At 43.4% G+C, this 18,976-nt stretch overlaps 1 protein-coding gene across 4 annotated transcripts in view; it reads left to right on the forward strand.

The window, feature by feature from the left end:
• Positions 1 to 8,960: 8,960 nt before the first annotated feature.
• LIMCH1 (LIM and calponin homology domains 1) overlaps positions 8,961 to 18,976 on the forward strand; it is a 177,293-nt gene continuing 167,277 nt past the window's right edge. For 2 of the 4 annotated variants that reach the window (XM_032108115.1, XM_032108114.1), the window contains exon 1: positions 8,962 to 9,462. In XM_032108115.1, coding sequence (XP_031964006.1) covers positions 9,367 to 9,462 — 96 coding nt within the window. In that variant the 5' untranslated portion in view covers positions 8,962 to 9,366. Of the gene's footprint in view, positions 9,463 to 18,976 lie in introns of all 4 variants that reach the window. The other 2 variants (XM_032108113.1, XM_032108116.1) reach the window with 2 other exon arrangements.

Genomic DNA, 18,976 nt, shown 5'->3' on the forward strand with positions numbered 1-18,976 from the left:
AGGTGCTTGACCCCATTAATTTTTTGAGATTTGAGCATCTAACTCCTTTAACATCTTATCAAAATCCCTATTCAGTTTCCTGGACATGGTTCATCAACACAGTCACAGATCACAGAATAACTTGAGTGGAACGGGACCCACAAGGAGCATCAAGTCCAATCCTGAAGCGAATGGACCAATGAGGATACATTCAATGAGTTTTATATTTCAAGAAGAAAAAGTACTCAGTAAATATGGCCCTTTTAAAAAGCAATGATTAATGATAACATGTAGCTCGGATCAGCCACAAATATGACAGTTCTGCAACCTTTGGATTGTCCTTTCTTCTGACTAGATCAGGAGCTCCTGTGATAGACAGTCCCACGAGAAGGCAAAAAGTGCCTGAGAATAAGAGTCAACAGGTATCAGCAACCATTTCAGTAAATGTGGATTATCAGAAAGTATTTTCTGTTCCCTTGAGTGATCATTTGAGATTTTCTTGACATTTTGGCTTCTTTTAGAGGTCCATAGAAGAGCACTGGGGCCTCCAAACTGGGGAAAAACTCCAGGCACTTTTCCTGGCCTGACAGAAAGACATAATTAAAGAAGTAATAATAAAAGAAAGTTACAAAAATTACTTTAAAGGAGTCCCCGACACCCCCCGACACCCTCCACCACCCCCCCACCCAGTTTTGCTATTTTAAGGGTCATGCTCATAACCCTTTTTGGCTGCACATTCAATAGCCATGATTTCTTGGCAATCTTGTTATCTCTGCTTTCATATGGGTGGGCAGTCCCCATATAATAAATCATTCAGCAGCTCAGACAGTGATTCAACAGCGTAGTATCTTTCTCTTCCCCAACAGTTTGTCAGCGTGGACTATGGCCCAACAGGCAGACCTACATCATCACATCCACTCCTAAAGTAGGCTGGAAAACAGCAAACTCTGCTCCGAAATGTGCTCCATGATACTTGGGCTTGAGTACATAAGCCCAGTTTGTTAAGCCAGAGTCAGTGGTACAGTAATGGTGCTATTGGTTTGGTGGTGGCTCACATCTGGCCAGACGGGAGCAGAATCAACTTATGGCTGCCTCCAAAGGAGCAAAGTGGAAAATTTACATGAACCCTTCCAGCACTGAGAGGTGTAGAAGTCTGTGATGGATCCCCTTGCGGATCCACTCTTGCAGGATAGGGTCTTTGAATTCAGAAAGGTTTCTGTGGATTTCAGTGAGGTCCAGTATGATCTCCAAGAGATCCAGAAGACAGCAGAGGAAGTTATTGCCTTGGAGCACTGAAAGGTATTAGGGAGGTCCAACAGCTATTAACAGTACTGCTTGTTTCTTTAATAGTAAGTGTTGGACATTTTTATCAAGAAGCATTCTGTATCTGCAGTCAGACTTAGATTTACATCTTTCACCATCAGTATCTCTGGTGAATGAGTTTTTAGCTGGTATGTGTGTGTAAGTGGTGAAATTATCTCACAGCTCACAGTAGTAATTTAGGCAGGGTTACAAATTATACTCCATCCTTTGAAATAATGTGTAGAACAAAACAAAGAAAACATAATAAAGAAAACATAATAGAGGCTGATTTTGATGTCCCGACTCTTATAAATATGTGACCATCCATGTCTGTGATGGTACAGCAGATGCCATCTGTCCCAGAAATGGTACCTGTGGTACAAAAGCACCTTCCCAGGCTTTGATGAGTGTCTTGTTCTGCAAGGATGGTCATGACAGAGGAGAACACGGAACAAGAGAGCCTGCTTACAGAGAAAAAACTCACCTATATCCTACACTGTACTGCTTTTTCTTGCTTCTAGCTGAACACAATCCTCTGCTAAATACTGTCCTTTAAATGTTCAATCAAAGAAGAAAAAAACCACCCCTAATATTCCTGTGTTGTGGAACTAAATAATAATGTTGCTAAATAAGATATATTGTTGTTCTACAGCATGGGGTCAAGTCTTTTATCGCTTTTCTTGTTTTCTGGCTCTGCTTCTCTCTTTCCTTTCAGTTTTCCACCTTTGTTTGCCTATTTCTTTGTCTTGAATAAATGATATTCCAATTTGCTGTGAACCAGCTAAACTCCAAACAAATTTGGATAAAGCCCTGTGTTAATTCCAGGTACAGGTTTTCCCTTTTGATCTTCTCCACAGGAATATTTACTAAGAAAAGGAAAGGGAAGATATTATTCACCAGTTCTTTCTGTGTGATGCAAGTCACTGCTAAAATTAAAGGCTGAATATGATGTGACTTGTCCCACATTTCTCAAACTTTCACAAGCAGCTACCTAGAAAATAGCTGTTCAAAAATCAGTGAGAGGGGGTTTTGCTATTCTTTTTGCACATTTGATAAAAATAACGTGGTTTGGTGAACTACATGTCTATTCCACCACTATATAAAACTTACTATACACCAACAAAATGAATATAAGAACCCAGGAATTTACTTTGGAAGCTAAGACTTGGTTTTCAAATACCCTTTTTTTTCACATACAGTTTTTATTTTCATCCCATTTTTCACCAGTTTGACAAAAGTTTCTAACTGCCTTCTTTGCATGCTGCCTCATACATGACACCCCCTCTATTCCCCCAAATACCACAACTCTGTAGCACTTGTTTGAAAGCCGCAGCTTGCTGCAACTGCTCTGGCTCCTTGTCTTTCCTTTTCGGACTGAGCCTAGTCAGACTCAGCTGCACTTATGGAACTTGAAGCTGGCATGTGCTCTCTGAGCATGTTAGCTGACTTAAAAGACCCCCTTCCTTGGTGGTGGCACTATGAAGGAAGTGTTGACCAACATCTCTCTGAGGGTACTAAAACCCATCTAACCATGTTCCTCACTGAGAAAAATTTGAGTAACTCCATGTACTTGCCAATTTACTCTGGATGGTAAAAGGGAATAGGTAATAGGTATACTGGGTGTGTGGCAGCAGGGGAAGACACTGCATTTAAATGAACAGAGTGTGAAATCAGCTGGAAGGTTATTGCAGATACACATTAGAAGTGGACCACACTGTGTTTGGAAGAACACCCCACTTCCACTTCCAGTCTTGAATGAAGTAGATTTTAAGAAAGTAGCTGAAAAGCAGTCACACTTGAAAGAACGCTGGAGGAAAAATACTGTTTTGAGCTTCTGTGCCACTTCCAGTTCAGCAGAGGAGTGAAGGCTGTTTGTTGTCTTTACATTAAAGAAACAGGATGTCATATTGGCAGGTACACAAACCTATGAGCATCCGCTCCCCATCAATGCACTTTTGTTTTAATGGGCTAAAAAGATCCTTGATAACAGCTGGTGAAAGACCCATTGTCCTGCCACATCCTTTTCCAGGTTTGACCTGTCAAGAGGGTAGTTATGCAGCTCTGGGAGCAGAGAGGAAGAGCCAAACATTCCTTCAGAGTACCCTTTCAGTTGCTGGTCTGGGCATGTGGACATTTTCCTCTTGTAATCTGGCATATATTTTATGAGAGGATCTGGAAAGAACATATATGGACCTGGACCTTGCGATGCTTGGTAGCCATGAATGCAGAATAGAGGGATACTCTGGCCTGACAAGTTCACTGGTTCTGTGCTCAGATTTATTCTTTTCTTTACCTTGGTACCTATTTATTTCTGATTTCTTCACTTCCCTTTCACCACTCCTCCACTTCTTTTTTATATTACTGCTCACTTGTCAATCCAATTTATGTCTTTTTAACCTTGTGTAACTTATCACTTATTTGTGATCTTTCTCCTTTCACTGGCCTTCTCTCTGCTTTTCTTCCCCAGTGGTTTCCATGGTTTATATGTGTTGTGTTTTCCATCCACATACTACATACAAACAAGAGGAAGTGAGAAGTACCAGAGGTACATACTGGAGGTGAAAGACACGAGATTATGGCAATCTGAGACAAAATAAAGCAGGCTGGTGGAGAAAAAAAAAAAGATGCTTGTTAAAGAGGAGGCTGGATACAGGAATTTCCTATACCAGAGGAAAGGCAGGTCTTGATGAGAACAATAAAAAGAAGGAAGGAAATGGTTGTTTGGGTGACTAGGAGAATTGACCATGGTCATGGATGAAAGGAGAAGCTAAGCCAGGCTCTGTGCCATTAGCAGAGCTATCAGCCTGGGATCTGGAGGCCTCCAGGAGAGGCAGAAGCGAGTCTCAAAGCAAGAAAGGAAGGCCAGGCAGGAAAACCTCACAACTAAAGGCACAGCAGCATTTAAAACAAAAAGATATTGATCAGATATTTGTTAGGCAGGGAACAGAGAGGATGGTGAACCCTCTCAAAATTATGCCTTGTAAATGACGTTGAACATTTACATGCATTTATGGATGTGAGCGCTCATTTTGAATCACCTCCACTCTAACTCATTAGGCTTATAGCTCATTAAATAGCAACATGTGGTATATCCAACCCTGGATAGTCAACAGCTTTTAAAATCTAAAAATTTAATTAAATGCAAAGACAGAAAAATAGGAAAATATGCTACGGTGCTCAGCTACCAGGTGACAATTGGCCATGCTCGCTTTCAAAAATCAACAAAAAAGTCAAAATAGAGAAAAACTGCCTCACAAAAGGGCTTCACACTCTTCCAGGACAGTGTGAGAAGGGATAATCCTGTTTTTCTCCCAGCAAGGAGCAAATTCAGATGATCCATCTACTCCTGTAATTCCCAGAATGACACAGAACATCAATGCCAAGCCTGACAATATGTTGCTGAATGAGTGGTACCAGAGAGAAAGTGACTGTGATAGAAGACAGCATGGCTGGGATAAACAAACAGATGCTGTCAGCCAAATGCTGAACACTGCAAATATACCACAGCAGATGCCCTGATTAAATGAAATGTGAAGTCACAACATTTGTCTGAGTGATTGAAAAAAATCAACATGCTCTCATGGTCACAGATTCATTGATTTTTCATGAGAATTAAAAATAACTAAAGTTCATTTAAAGAGTAATTTTCCAAAAGTAGGGATTTTCTATGTCTTGCTTCCAAGTGGATATTGTTACCAGCCTTCTCTCCAAGATAGCTTGCATGTCATTGAGAGTAGAAGTGTCTTTAAATCTAGTTTAATCAAGGAAGAGAATTCTAAACTCCTGGTAACCATCTCCTCCACCACCCTCTCCTGCCTTGGTATATGCTGCTTTAAGGGCTCTTCTCATCTGCCCACTCAGCTCACCTCTCAACTCACCCTTCCACACAGGACAGGCTGTGAAAATGCACAACCTGCCTTTGTCAGTAAAGGCAGTAAAGTCAGTAAAAAAATCTCCAAATACTCTCTGGTAGGACTAATACCTGTTGAGAAGTATTAATACCAATATCTTTATGCCAGAGCTGTCCAACTCCCGCAGCATCACCAGGCAGCTGTGCTGCTCTTTGCAACGGTGTGAGGCCTGTAGCACTTCACATGCTGCAGCTCTGAAATGATCTGGGGGTTAAACAGAGCTGTGCTGGGTGTGCCTACCCTTGGCTTATGCTTTGGAAAATGAAGGAATTCCAAGCAGATTTTTACAATAAATATCATACAACCTCAAGTTCTCTACATGATATTCAGTGATTTGTTAAAGGCACAAAAAAAGACAAGCAAACCAAAGAAATGTGTAGAAGTCCTTGAGCAAACAACAGGGAAGATACTTAGCCAGAACAGTATGATCATGGCTCAGCTCAAATTTCTCTGAGATCTGGCCCAGGACTGGGAAGCCTCCTGACATATCACCATTATGGTCTGGAGAAAAAAGAAGTGCTGTTCAGAGAATTTCAGCCGGAGTGGCAGATTGTGAAGGAGACAAGGAGGCAGAAAAGCCCTGATGCCAGCAGGACAACTTCCCTTCTTAAAAGCCTTGATGGTTTAAGGCACATTTGTAAAAGGTCACAAAAAAAGATTAATGAGCAAGGTAAAATAGAATAGAAATATATGATCTTTGCATGTTTCACTCATTTGTTCTCTGTGCCATGCTTTTCAGTCAAAGAAATGTTTTTCAAATGGAGGTTATGCATGCTACTTGGAAGCATTTGTAACAGATTGGCTTTGAAGAAAAAGGTTTACTGCCAGGCTAATACAACCAGAAAAAGTAGCAAGAGCAAAAAGATGCCATCTAGGAGTAGTTTTGCTGAGAACTTGGTCTTGAACACCAGACCTCTTCATTCTGAGAGACAGATCATAGTAGCAGAAGCTGTTAAGGACACAGTTTCCTTGAAGCAAGCTGTTAATTGCTGCCAAGGGATAAGATCAGGCCTGCCACAACAGCAGTCAGGACTTATTAAACCTCTGCTCCTGCTACTCAAGAGGCTTAACAATTTTAGATGTTAGGTTGAAGACAAAAAGAAACAGGAGAATTCCTCTTCTCAGTAGAGAAAACCAAACAAGGTAGAAGACCAAACCAACTAATACAAGCTGAACCCTTCCTAAAAGCCTCTATTTTTCCATTTGTGCATAGTAGCAGAAAGATCCCTGCAAACCAGAGAAGACCCTGCTTCTGCTTTCTCCTATAACCACTATATTATGCATTTTTCCACAGTTACTTTACTTATGCATAGGCACAGTCTGCATTTGGGAAGGGCAACTGCACCTGGACAAAGATATGCAGCTTGGCACTGATACTTGCACCTCCATAGGTTTTCCCCTGTCTAATAAACACAGATACAAGTGTGTTGATAAGGATTGCTGAAGTGCTGGCTTCATTTTTTTCCGGAAAGAAAAAAGAAGAAATTAAACGCAAGCACTTGCTTTTAAACAAGAGAGTTTTGGAAAGAACTTCAAGAAAAAAAATATCTCCTATTCTGTTGCTGCTACAAATTCCACCACTAAGTTTCTAGCAATGTTTCTGGTTAGGAGCAACTGAGTGACCTTGGGAAAACCTTGCTGGAGTTTCTAACATGCTAGTTTTCACATTTTGTCTCCTGCAGTTGCCAGGGTGGTTGTAATATGGAAAAGAAAATAATTGAAAAAATCTATGACTGGTATTCAAGGGGCTTAGAGCAAGCCCTGCAACTCCCCAGGCAGATGGAGATTTAAAAAAAAAAAGCAAGCTGGGCTGATGCTAGAAGTGTGTTTCCATGGGAACAGGGAGGTAGGGATGCTGCCTCGTACTTGACCAAATGCGAAGCTGGCTCAGGATTAGGATTAAAAAAGAAGTGGCCAGATTCCTACTGCCAGTCAGAGTGTTTTTTACATTCCTAAATACTTAACAGGGCTCTTTAAAGTCTGCACTAACTCTACATCCATGTGCTGTTGTGAGGATTTAATAAATTTAAAAAGTTGTGTATGTTTGACTGTAAGCTTATAAATAGAAGTGTATATCAGAGCACATTTTCTTTAATGATCCATGAAAACTGACTGCATTAATGGGAAATGAATGTCCATCCCTCACTTCTAGACAAGGTCTAGGGTGGTGGTCTTTGTCTTGAATGCTGCTCTGTGTGGTATGATGCTTACCCCAGCCCAATCCAGCTCTTCTAGTTCTCCAAGAGGCAATGTTGAGATCACCAGACAGGAAAATCATGCATTTGCTATTGCGCAGCAATGAAAAAAAGAGGCAGGATAATTATTTTAAATTGTTAGTCTTCCACTGCCCCAGGAGAATGAATCTAATTGTTGTCTGATAAACATCAATGTTATTTAAATATTACAAGAATCAGAAAATAGTTTGTGTTAGCATAAGTATTTCAAAATACACTTATTATTTATCTTTGAATGTTTGAGATTAGATTACCCATTCATCTAGTTGTCTAGCTGCAGTTCTCAGAAAAATCCCTATAAAACTTATATCCTGTTTTTAGGCCCTTCATTACTCCAGCAAATTTGAAGCAATAAACAAAGACCAAAACGAAAGTAGAGAACAATAAAGACAAATTCCTAGAATGGAAGTAGAGTTAAATATACGCACTCCTGTGACATATTTATATTTTAAGAGTTAGTAATTTTTCATTGACTAAAACAATAAACAAGATTCAAAATCCGAGCTATTGAACAGAGGGGAATTGAGGCCCAAACTAAGGGCATGTTGAAAAGTAGATCCTACAGTTTGCTTCTTGTCATAGTTTGTTGACAAATGTCACAAGCTGAAGAAGTGGCCAGTTACGACCCCTTTCAAAAAAACCCTTAGTAGTAGGGGTTAAGGTTCGCACACCTGCATTTCCAGCACACAGATACCTTCCTATGCTTGCATAAATATAAGCAAGTAACTTTGGCTCATCTTTTGAACACTTGTGAGAGGAGATTTTTAGAATTTGTCTTTTTAAAGGCCTGGTGAAAAAACATTTCCTTCTGTTTCTAGAAACTTCTATGCTTAACCTTAAGCTAAAAAGCATCTGCTTGAGCTAGGACTACTCACACCATGTAAGTTAGGCATGCAAGTCTCTGCAGGACAGAGTTGGATTTCTTCCTCTGCATAAAGAGAAAAATAAGAAGTATTCACCCATGATATATATATTTTTAAGCACACCTTGATGCCTGTTCTGCTTTTCAAGGAAGACTAACACAGTCCGGCCCTATGCCGACGTTCACACGTTTTTGCAAGGCCAGTCTCGCCCCCCAGCAGCCCGAGGAGATGTTCCGCAGTGCCGTCAGAGGCACCTGCCGTGCTCCACTGCTGGTGCAGAAGCCCCCGGCCCTCGGGCAGGTGGGCGAGGGTCGGGTGATGAGCAGCGCGCTTTCCCGCCGCGGGGACTGGACATTCTTGGGTGCTCCGCGTAGCAACATCGATGAATGAGGTGTTTAAGGCAGCGGCCGCAAACAGCAATTCACCGTGTGCGGCTCGGAGCCCTCCGGGAGCTGAGGGTGGGGGACTGGCTGCCCCCCAAAGCAGGGGGTGCCTTGCCATCGAGTGCCCCCCTCCCCGAGAGCTGCGGGGTGAGGAGAGCCGCTCTTCCCCAAGCAGGGAGTGCCTTGCCATCACCGTCCCTGTCCCCCGCGCGGGGTACCCGAGTCCCCCGCCCACCCTCCCCCGCGGTCGCAGCGCCGCCCGCGATGCGATGCTCGCGGCGGGGAGGCGGCGGCGCGGGCATTTGCATGGGCTGAAGGCAAAGCGGCTTCGCCCGTCTGTTTTATTTTTAGCTGGCAGCTCAGGACAGCACAGCGCAGCTCCGCTCCGCCGGCGGGGCGGGCGGGGCGGCAGGCGAGGGAGGACCGAGCCGGCAGGGCGGGCGGACGGACGGGGCACCGGCGGAGAGAGGTTACCGCAGGCGAGCTGCAGCCAGCCGGGCTGCGGAGCACCGCCGCCCCCGGCTCCCGCCCCGGCGGCTGCGAGCAGGGAGAGGCAGGGAGAGGCAGGGAGAGACAGGCAGCGGCAGGCAGCGGCCTCCGGTGTCCCCTCGCTGCGGCCGCGGTTCACCCCGGGCTGGCGACTCGGTGCCTGGCTTCTCCCCCACCGCAGCCGCGGCGCACCCGGGCCCTGCAGATGGCCAGTCCTGGACTGGAGCTGGGAGAGGTTCAGCCTCCTCCCGAGCCCCCCCAGCCTGAGCTGGCCTTCACCGAGGCTCAGAAGTGGATTGAGGTAAGCCCGCGGGATGGCAGGGGTGCGGGCGTCCGACCCCATCGGGGACACCCCGCGGGACGACCCGGTGTCCTTCCCTCCCCCCACCCAGCCGCTGTCCCCCCGGGGATTGTAGGCGTTTTATTCCACGCTGAGCTCTGTCCCGGCCTCCCCGCCGCTCTCCCCAGCTTTCCTCGCTGCGGGGAAAGCAACCGGGGCCGACCGAGCCGCCACTCAGCCCCCGCGCAAAGTGCGCGCCTCTGGATGGGCCCCCGCCCCCCTTCCGTCTCTTCCAAACTTAATCTGTTAATCGCATTTCCCCTCCCCGCCCCCGGCGTTGGGATGAACGGGACGGCTGTAAACACGAGCGGGGCAGGTGCGCGGAGCTACGGAGCGGACGCGGATGCTTCCCCGTCCCCGCGGGGCTCCCGGGGGCGGCGAGGGGCCCCCGCCCTGCCGGGAAACGCGCGGCCCCGCGCCCCGCCGGCTCCCCGGGCCGCGGCTGGCGGCCGCGCAGGTAGCGCTCCGCAGTGCGCGGAGGGGCGGGCCGTCACGGCTGCGAGGCCGGGGACAGCCCTGCTGCCCCTGTTCCCATCCCTCGGCCGACCAAGGAGAGATACTTAGTCTCGCTGTTCAAGCAGGGCAGAAAAAATAGATGTGCTTGCTGTTTGCTCGCGCCGTAAAACGGAAAGATGGGCAGGTGGTGGGTCAAATTTAATAGTTAAATATTTTGGCATGTGCCAATAGAGACGCTTAAAATAGCTCTCTATCTGATTTCCGGCACAGAACGTGCGTGAAGGTGGCATAAACCCAGATACCAGGGTAGCTGCTCCCTTCAGCTGTGGGCTTTGAATTTAATCTGCAGCTTTTAGAAAGCCTCAGTGGATTCTGTTTTCTGAAAGTGATTAGGCAAAAGGTTGTAAAAATTGTTGTGACTTTAAGATTCTGTGAAGCCCTGGGAATTTTGGACTGTGATGTTTCACTGTATCAACTGGAAAAGTAATGCTGTGTCAGTCTTCAGGGAATTGGCCCTGACATGATGTGACTCTGGCTGGTGTAGGACCAGAGGCAGAGGAACAACGATGAATGTGAAAAGAAGGGCTTTTGTGCCAAGAAAAGGTGAGCATGCAGCTTGGAGAAGTGAAGTGCACATAAACACCGTTTGTTTTGGGAAGATGAATACAGCAGTTTCTATATAGCCTTCTTTATGACAGAGGACTGAGAGAGAGGCACATGACTCCATCATACATATGGTATAAAAATATCTTGTGACCGTCAGTCCTGCTGACTGCTAATGAAGCCAAGAACTCAATGGTGGAGCAGTTCTCTGTAGATAACGAAGCTGTCATCAGCAACTCCAGGCACAACAATAATTAAGGGGCTGTAAGTCTTCCTGTATTAGAACAGAACCTTGGGGGTCAGGCAGAAACTTCTCTCTTGGGCAGTTTATTCCACAGTTCACTGTGGCAGGAGGTCTCATGCCTGTCTCTTGTGCTGTGCAGGACCTGGTGAGCAGAGCAGGAGGGCTGTTTAGCTTCTGTGTTCTCCATGCAAGCCCAAGAGTTCCATGTGTACAGAGGAAGCTGTCAATAACTTCTTGTGCGTCCTCCACTTTTTAAATCTGCTTGATGCATGAATGACAGAACTGTAATGTACTGCTAATTTTGCAGCCGTCCCCTTGCCTGAGGAGAGTGTGTCAGGAGCCTGGAGCATTGCCATGGCTGTGGTGTGAGAGGGAAGCATCTGCCTTTCCAGCAATGCCCAGAGCTGATGCTCCCACTAAGAGAAAGAAGGAAGAAGCTGCCAGTGAAGCAAATGTGGTTTAATTTGCCTAACACATTGTATTTCCTTTTAATCCCAGTTTGGCTTAAGCTCTGGAGCATGAGGGTTATTACCTCTTCCAAAAATCTGGTCAACATCCACTGTTCTAAATCTGGATGGTTTGAACTGACTGAATTATGGAGAATTTGATATGCTAGCGCAAAGTTATTGAAAAGCAATATCACTCTTAAAAAGAAATAAAATAAAAAAATAAGAAATTATCCAGGTATCAACATTCAGTGTGCCAAGCCCTATTGATTTGCATGAAGACCTGAAATGGGGGTCATGCTGTGTCTGGCTACTAGGTCCGTATGCTTCAGCTGGCTCTGTTCTTGTCTCTCACCAGTTTATTCTCGGGCCTAGAGATATTAGCAAATGTCCAGTGCATTGTATCTTCCAGCTGCCTTCTGACCATTTAAAATTACACCTCTCTCAAATGAAAATAAAAGAAATTGTTATGGTTGCGAGCAGGGCTGTTGAACCTGTAGTATGGAGCAGACAAGCTAGTGAGAATATTAGCAGTGTAAGCTTAAAACCTGTCTTAGGCTGTAAAATAGTGCCATGCAAGGAAATTAAAGTAGAAATGTACAGTCTGAAAACTCTCTGAGCTTATTGTGCATTTTTACTTCAAACGATTAAGTTGTGCGACTTGCTTGTTGGATTCTTGTCTGGTTTAAATCCTGGTGTGAGTGCTGTCACTATTGTTGTAGGGTTGACAGAAATCCACCCTGTGGTCTGCAGTACATTTCTCCTCTGATGGGACTGGAACGGGAGGCTTCTCCTCTGCTTGTGGATGGGCAGCCAAGACATTAAGTGATGAATGTTTAGATCTGCAAGGATCAAGGAACTTCCGTTCCATTGCTGCAGAGGTTTTAGGGGTCTTGTCTTCGCCCCTTTTACCAGAGCTGGTCTTTTGGGTGCCAGAAGCCTTCCTTTTTCTCTGCCAGCCTTACTTTAATCTGCATGCTGCAGTGTAGTTGTGGTCTAAATTGCACTGAATTTGGTGGATTCTTGTACTAATCCTTTTGTCTCTCCCTGGAGCTCTGACCCAGTAGCACTGAGGTGTTCACCTGAGCAGGGAAAAAGGCCAGAGCTCTGACTCTTACTGCCAAGGCTGCTTATATATTTAACAAGCTGTGTTTTGTAAGAGAGTATTTTGCGTGGTGATAGATCTGGTTTCTTCTCTGTATTGCAGAAGGTGGGATTTTGGAATTCTGTGGGATTTTGGAATTCTGTGGAATTTTGACTGTGGTAGGAATCCAGAGTTCAGGCTTGCTTAATTTTACATAAATATCATCTGTATCCATCTTGTACCAACAAAGCTATAAACTGTTAGTTTAGTTTAGCTTGGCATGTACTACTTAAGTGAAGAATGCCCTCTTAATGATAAAATGTACCTTGTTAGTAGCACTCAGAGGACTTAAAATAAAGCCACTGAATGAAAAACCCATGTGAGACAGCTACATCAGTCTGCATTATTAAAGGTGTGGTATCTCATTTCAATTAATGCATCTCAGTTTCACTGAAAGAATATATCTGTCTTGTAAAGCCTAGTGGCATACTACAGCAAAATAACACATCTAATTGAATCTACTGATCTGTAATCTTAAAATATCAAGGTTCTCTGTATGTGTTTAATCTAGAATAGCTGATGGTGGAAAGAACATCTGTATAAACAAGAGTTATTCTTACTGTAAAGACTCATAGGAGAATAATATGGTAATAAAGTCACATTTAATACCGGTGTAACTCCTAAGGGTATTGTTATCTCCTCATCGTGCCTCCTAGCCTTGCCTCATTAATATGCTCTCTCCTCATTGCTGAGACTTGGTTCAATTAGGGATGGCTTTTCCATAGATTTATATTCCTCAGAAACTTTGCCAGCTGGTAAGAATACTTCCTTTATAGTGGTATGGCAATAATAAACAGTGTTTTTCTGTCCCCTGTAACCAGTGCTTGACTTCATCATTCCCACTAGATGTGTGTAGGCTAAACCCCATCAACTTCTAATGAATCTGCTGCTTTTGTCCTATGTACATTCCCTGTGAGAATTCTCATGTTAAGGAGAAATTTTTCAGCCAGAGAAGTTTGTTGGGTGTTTTGTGGCTTCTTTTTGCCTTCTAGCAAAACACCTCTTAGATTTTTGTATTTAAGGTGATGTTTTCAGTTGGTAGCAGTGGTGCTGCTTCTAAGAGAAGCTGTAGGACCACGTGCATTCCCTAATGCTTCTGGATGTGTCACATCATACAGCAGAATAGGCAGGCCACTTCTGCACTACCTTCTCTATGGAATAGTTTGAGAGGCATAAATTGAGGGAAGTGACTCAGGCAAATAAACTTAATGTGATTTGCTTGAGCGGGGAGTCTGGAAACAAGGTTTCTATAGGGTGTCTCTCTCAGCCAGAGACAAAATTTAGGAGTTAAAAGGAGTTGAAGGTAGTTCATTGACCAAATCTTTCCTGATGGTGAAGGACGTGTTTGGATTATCTGCAGTGGGGGCCTGAACTTGTGTAATATGCAAGTTTGTTTACATGCCCTTCAGAATGTGGTATGACCTTTGAGGGACATCAGAGATAAAGCTCTTTTGGTGAAATGTATTGGGGAAGCTAACTGATTTCCAAATATGTGTAGACATCTACTCTTCCTTTGCTGCAAAGCTGATTCTAAGATCCTTGAACAGGGACTTCAGTCCCTTTGAATATTGATACAGTTTCTAGAATGGTGATGCCTATAGCCAAACTGGGACCTTTGGGTACCACTACAGTCATGCCATTATTTGGATAGGAATGGATTAAGTCCAACAGACATCCTCTCCAGCAAGCATTTCTGGAGAATTCAGTTTAACTACTTTATGAGAATATGTCAGTACAACCACTTAAGTGTAGAATGTTGCACCAAGCTCTAAAACTGAATGGTTTTATTAATCAAATATTGTAGAATAGTTGCTGAATGAGCCTCCAAGCAGTGTTTGCCATTCAAATTTCTCAGACTTTAGCCTTTCTTTTTAGTTCTTTTTCTTCTGCTGGAAGAGTGTCTTACCTGTATACTTTATGTAATGTATTGGGAATGAATTTATTAATGTGAGAAAGTGTATTCTCAGACTAGAAGAAACCTATGCAAATTGTGTTTCAGACAAGTTGCCTGATACGTGGACAAGCTAAGATATAAGTCAGAAGAATCCTTCCCACAGTGTTGGTAAGGTAACCATGAAGAGTCAAAAGGTATGTGGCTGGTGCCTGGCCCTAGATGTATGCGAATGCAGGATAACTTTACTGTGGTTACAGTGACTGGACTTGGAGAGGAATTCTTCATTGCTATCTCTACATCTCCTCCTGGGCAGCATTTAGGGACTGCAGGCAGGACAGATGGGATCCTCTTCATTCTGGCTCAGTTAGTAATTTGGTGGAATGAGAGCTAAATTGATTTAACGGGGGTGGAAGAACTCACCCAAACTCTCTGACCCTGTCAGACTACCACCTTCTAGAAATTTTTTCCTCTCCAGTTGCCTGACAGCCAACCTCCTGTGCTGTACACATGAACCCAGTTCCCTTGTCATGAGATCTGTTTAAGCCATGTTACAAGTAGCGCTTGGCACAGGGGTGAAAATAATCAGAACAACAATACTATTGATGAAGGGATAATGTCAGGAAATGCAGGACTGAGCTCTTAATTGTCTTAAACCTGAATTAATTTCTACTTTCAGTATTGAAATTTTAAAATAGGTAAAAGACCTGACTGTAGCATCAGTCTGAGATGCCATTATGCAGTTGTTGGTGGAGACCAGTTAGCACCTGGTAACCTCAAGTGTGTATGTTCTGCTAGTAACTACAGCAGAAAATGTAACCTCATTGTGCTCGTTCTGCTAGTAACTACATTTTAAAATTATTTCTTTTTAAGGCAAACATTGGTCCTCTAGAAAGGAAGGTGAAATCTTTTCCAGGTATGGAGCTTAAATAGTAGGTTGATACGGCAGAATTTTCCAGCTTCTAAAATGTTTCGGCTTACCTGGGAAGTGGCGTTTCATGACAGGTTATAAAAACTGCATTATCTTTTGTTTGGAAAATCTACCAGTCTAGGAGCTTTTCATCCATGGATGAAAAATTCTGTGCATTCATTCTCTGCAAACATTCCAAGAAAACAGTTTTTTAATGAAAAAGCCATTTATGGGGTGAAAGTGTCACTTAAAAGGGCAGCTGCATGGGGAAGGTATGAACATTTTGGCATGTACTCCATGAAGATCTAGGCTTTCCTTCCTCCTTCTCCTCCTCCTTCTCCTCCTCCTTCTCCTCCTCCTCCTCCTTCTCCTCCTCCTTCTGCTCCTCCACTAGTCTCACTTGGGCCCTTAGATCACAATGAGTACAACAGAAACTACAGCATCAGTAACATGAATTGAAAATTGATAGCTGAAACTTCTCCCAGCTATGTTAATTGCTGTCTTGGGCAAATGGGCTGTGGCTGTCCTTGAGACAGCCTTGTCAGAATGTAATGTACCATAGCTTGAAATGAAGAAATCCCTGCCTATTACTGCCTTTTATTTTATAAATGGCATAAATATACTTCCTGTACCTGGGACAGGGTGGGGACTGACTGCTGAGGCAGCAGCTCTGCTGGAGAGGACCGGGGGAACCTGTGGGAAAACAGGCTGGGACAGCCTGCGGTGTCCTGGCAGCAGGAGAGGCTACCCCTTCATGATCTTCTGGAGCTGGTAGTGATTGAAGTGGCTATTTGCTCCTGTTTGGCACTTGCTAGGCCCCTCTTGGAATACTGCATCCAGTTTTGGAGCCCAGAGTGTGGGAGGGACATTGATAAGGTGGAAGAAACTGAGAAGGAGCCCCCAGGCTGAATAGGGCTGGGATACTTGCCATGAGAGAAAAGGTGATGGAGTTGGGCTTCTTCGGGAGAGGTGGTTTTGTGTGGACATGGCACAGCATCCCTGTACCTCTGAGCAGGTTTTTGAGAAGACAGATTCAGGCACTTCACAGAGGTGTGTGGCAGGAAAATTACATACTTGTCATAAATTAAAATAGGAAAGGTTATGGCTTGATAATAGGGAGAAGTTTCTTCACCATGAACCAGTTGAATATGGGTGCAGGTTGCCCAGAGACGGTAGAAGAACACCATCCCTGGAATGTTTCATTCCTGTCTGGACAAAGCTGGGAATGGCTTGGTCAGACCCAAGAGCTGCACTTGAACATAGCAGGAGGACTAGAGGCCTTCTGAGGTCCCTACCAACCTGGTTATTCTGTGCATCTATGACTCCTTGACAGTGGGTGAGTGAATATCACTTAATTTTTTTTTTTTTTTTGATGCTACTTTATACGTCACTTGTATTATTGTAGTGAAGAGCCTGTTTATATAAGCAAGATCCTTCTTTAGACAAAAGCAAAACTCCTATGGCTTATGGCAGGCATCTTCAGGGTATGCTACTGAGTTTCCTTTGCAGAAACTCCTCAAGGTAGTGTAAAATATGTTTGGTTTCCAATCTAACTATTTTTGCTAAACCTGTTTTATTATAGGAAACTGTAAAAATGACCAATTTCCTTGGCTTGGTTTGAATTTTTTTTGTTATTGCTATTTAATTCATTGTGCACCACTATAATTGACCATTAAGGAATTTAAATTATTTCCCTTCCTTTCCAGATCTTGAGAGGATGACATGCAGGCTTAATTCTTGAGAATTTAGATGCTAAATCCTTAAGAGGCTTTTTGTTTGTGGTATTAGTTGTTTATAAGAATCCTTTACCTTGATAGTCACTCTGCTCAGTTCCAGTATAACTTGCTACTGTTAACTAGGGTTTTTCTTTAGTTGTATGCATATACGATGATTATTGCCAGCAATCCTTACTCTAGAAAAATGTGTAGCTTAACAATAGAATTAATAATAGAGCTTGCATCTGATGTTAAAATTGACTTAAAGTAGTCTAGTAAATTCTTGATTGATGAGGAAAAGAAGAAAATCCTCTTCATTTGCTCATTTGAAGAGAAACCCTATTTTGCTGGTTTCAGAGGTCTCATGCCTAGTATCAAAGACAGCTTGATTTTGAAATCAACTTTGACAAGCTAAGATTCTGAAAAATAATACTGCTGTGGCTTCTTGGCTTTAGCATCATTGTCAGTGATTCACAGAGCACTTCACAGGCAAAGGAGCAGCATGGTGGAGGCAGGGGAAGCAATTCTTTAATTCTGCTCTGAACGGATGGATGAGTACAGAAAGAGAGAAATGCTCTTCATTAATTGCTCCGTCGGAGAGTATTCATGATCCCTGGTTCATGATGGAAATAAGACAGGGATTTTTGCAGTGTGTGATCCCACTGTGAGTTTAAGGAAGAACCTGAAAGGAAAAGTTCTCTGTGGTGGCTTTTCCTTATGCTGTTCCAACATCCAAATTCTCCTTACCTCCATTGGGCTTTTCCACAGTTTTTAGAAGAATCCCAGCCCTTCAGTTATTTACAAGATAGATGGAAAGTGGTTGCACATACTCTATGTAATGCACAAAGCCCAGGAGACCTCATCGTAATACTGTAAATACATTCCCTCTGGTTTCCTTTCCTGTAGGTGTTGGTAGATCTCTGTGGAGTGTTGCAATCGGAAGCAGTCAAATGTCTGGGTGGATTACAGTCTCATTTAAAAGATAAATTAAATTGTTACCTGCAGTTCCTCAAACATACATGTTCATACAAACATACATTGCTGTATGTTTTCATTCACCAAGAATGAGGAAGCAGAATCTATGGAAAGATTAATACACAAGAGTCTAAAAATTTATTTTTAGATAAATAAATCTTGATACATACATTCAGTAAAAAATTCAGGCCAAGTGCTTTACATCGGGTATTGATAATGCCTGATAGCTCTGCATCATCTGAATTGCTTTACATGGGATGGGACTCTTGGAAGGAGAAGCTGTGAACTGAAGATGAAGAAAAGTATGGTCTTTCACTTTGGGATCTTTGCATTTCCAGAGTGGCAGGAAAAAGCTCCAAATGATCTTTCCACTAAAACCGGAAGGCCAAGAAACTCAAAGGAATTTGTAGTTCAGCATCTTGTCCAGGACTGGCACAAAGAGTTGTAACTGTTGCTCTCATTTTGGAAGCACAACCTTGCAAAAGCAGAGGCTGATGCCCATAAATAACTGATTTCAAGTGGGAGCAGAATGCTTGCATGGCTACAGAGGACAGGGGGTTGAGGTTAAAAGTTTCTTTGTGGGGCTTTGCCAGCCCTGTTCTCCGTGAAATGCACAAGGTTGTGTTATGCTGTCATATCACAGCAGATTGTGGCTCTCGGAGTTTAGAGATCTTGCTACGTGTACAAATGTAACTCCCAAATCCAAACCTCACACTTTAGTCTTCATCTGCCTGTAAATATTCAATGAAATTATGGAACTCATAATGATTTAATTTCTTGTGTAAATTTTGTATCTGATATGGCTGTATTGGACCCTCCCTTTCAACTCCATTTCCAACAAATACTGAAAGTCCGAATATCAACTTTACTAATCTAGAAAATTCTTAAGAGATTTTTTTTTAAGTCTGCTGTCAGAGAAGGGAATCTTCTGTGTCTGAGGAAAAGCACTGAAGTCTTCCTCCCCTTTTTTTTCCCCTGAATTCCTGGTTTTGAATATTAACTTCATGCCTTTGATGGCAATTTTGCTTGTATTTTCCAGTTTCTTTTTTTCCAATTTAAGAAGAGTCATGGTGTGTTAGCTGAAGTCTGCT

This window comes from Corvus moneduloides, chromosome 5 (genome assembly GCF_009650955.1).
Source record: "Corvus moneduloides isolate bCorMon1 chromosome 5, bCorMon1.pri, whole genome shotgun sequence".
Classification (NCBI taxonomy): Eukaryota; Metazoa; Chordata; class Aves; order Passeriformes; family Corvidae; genus Corvus; species Corvus moneduloides.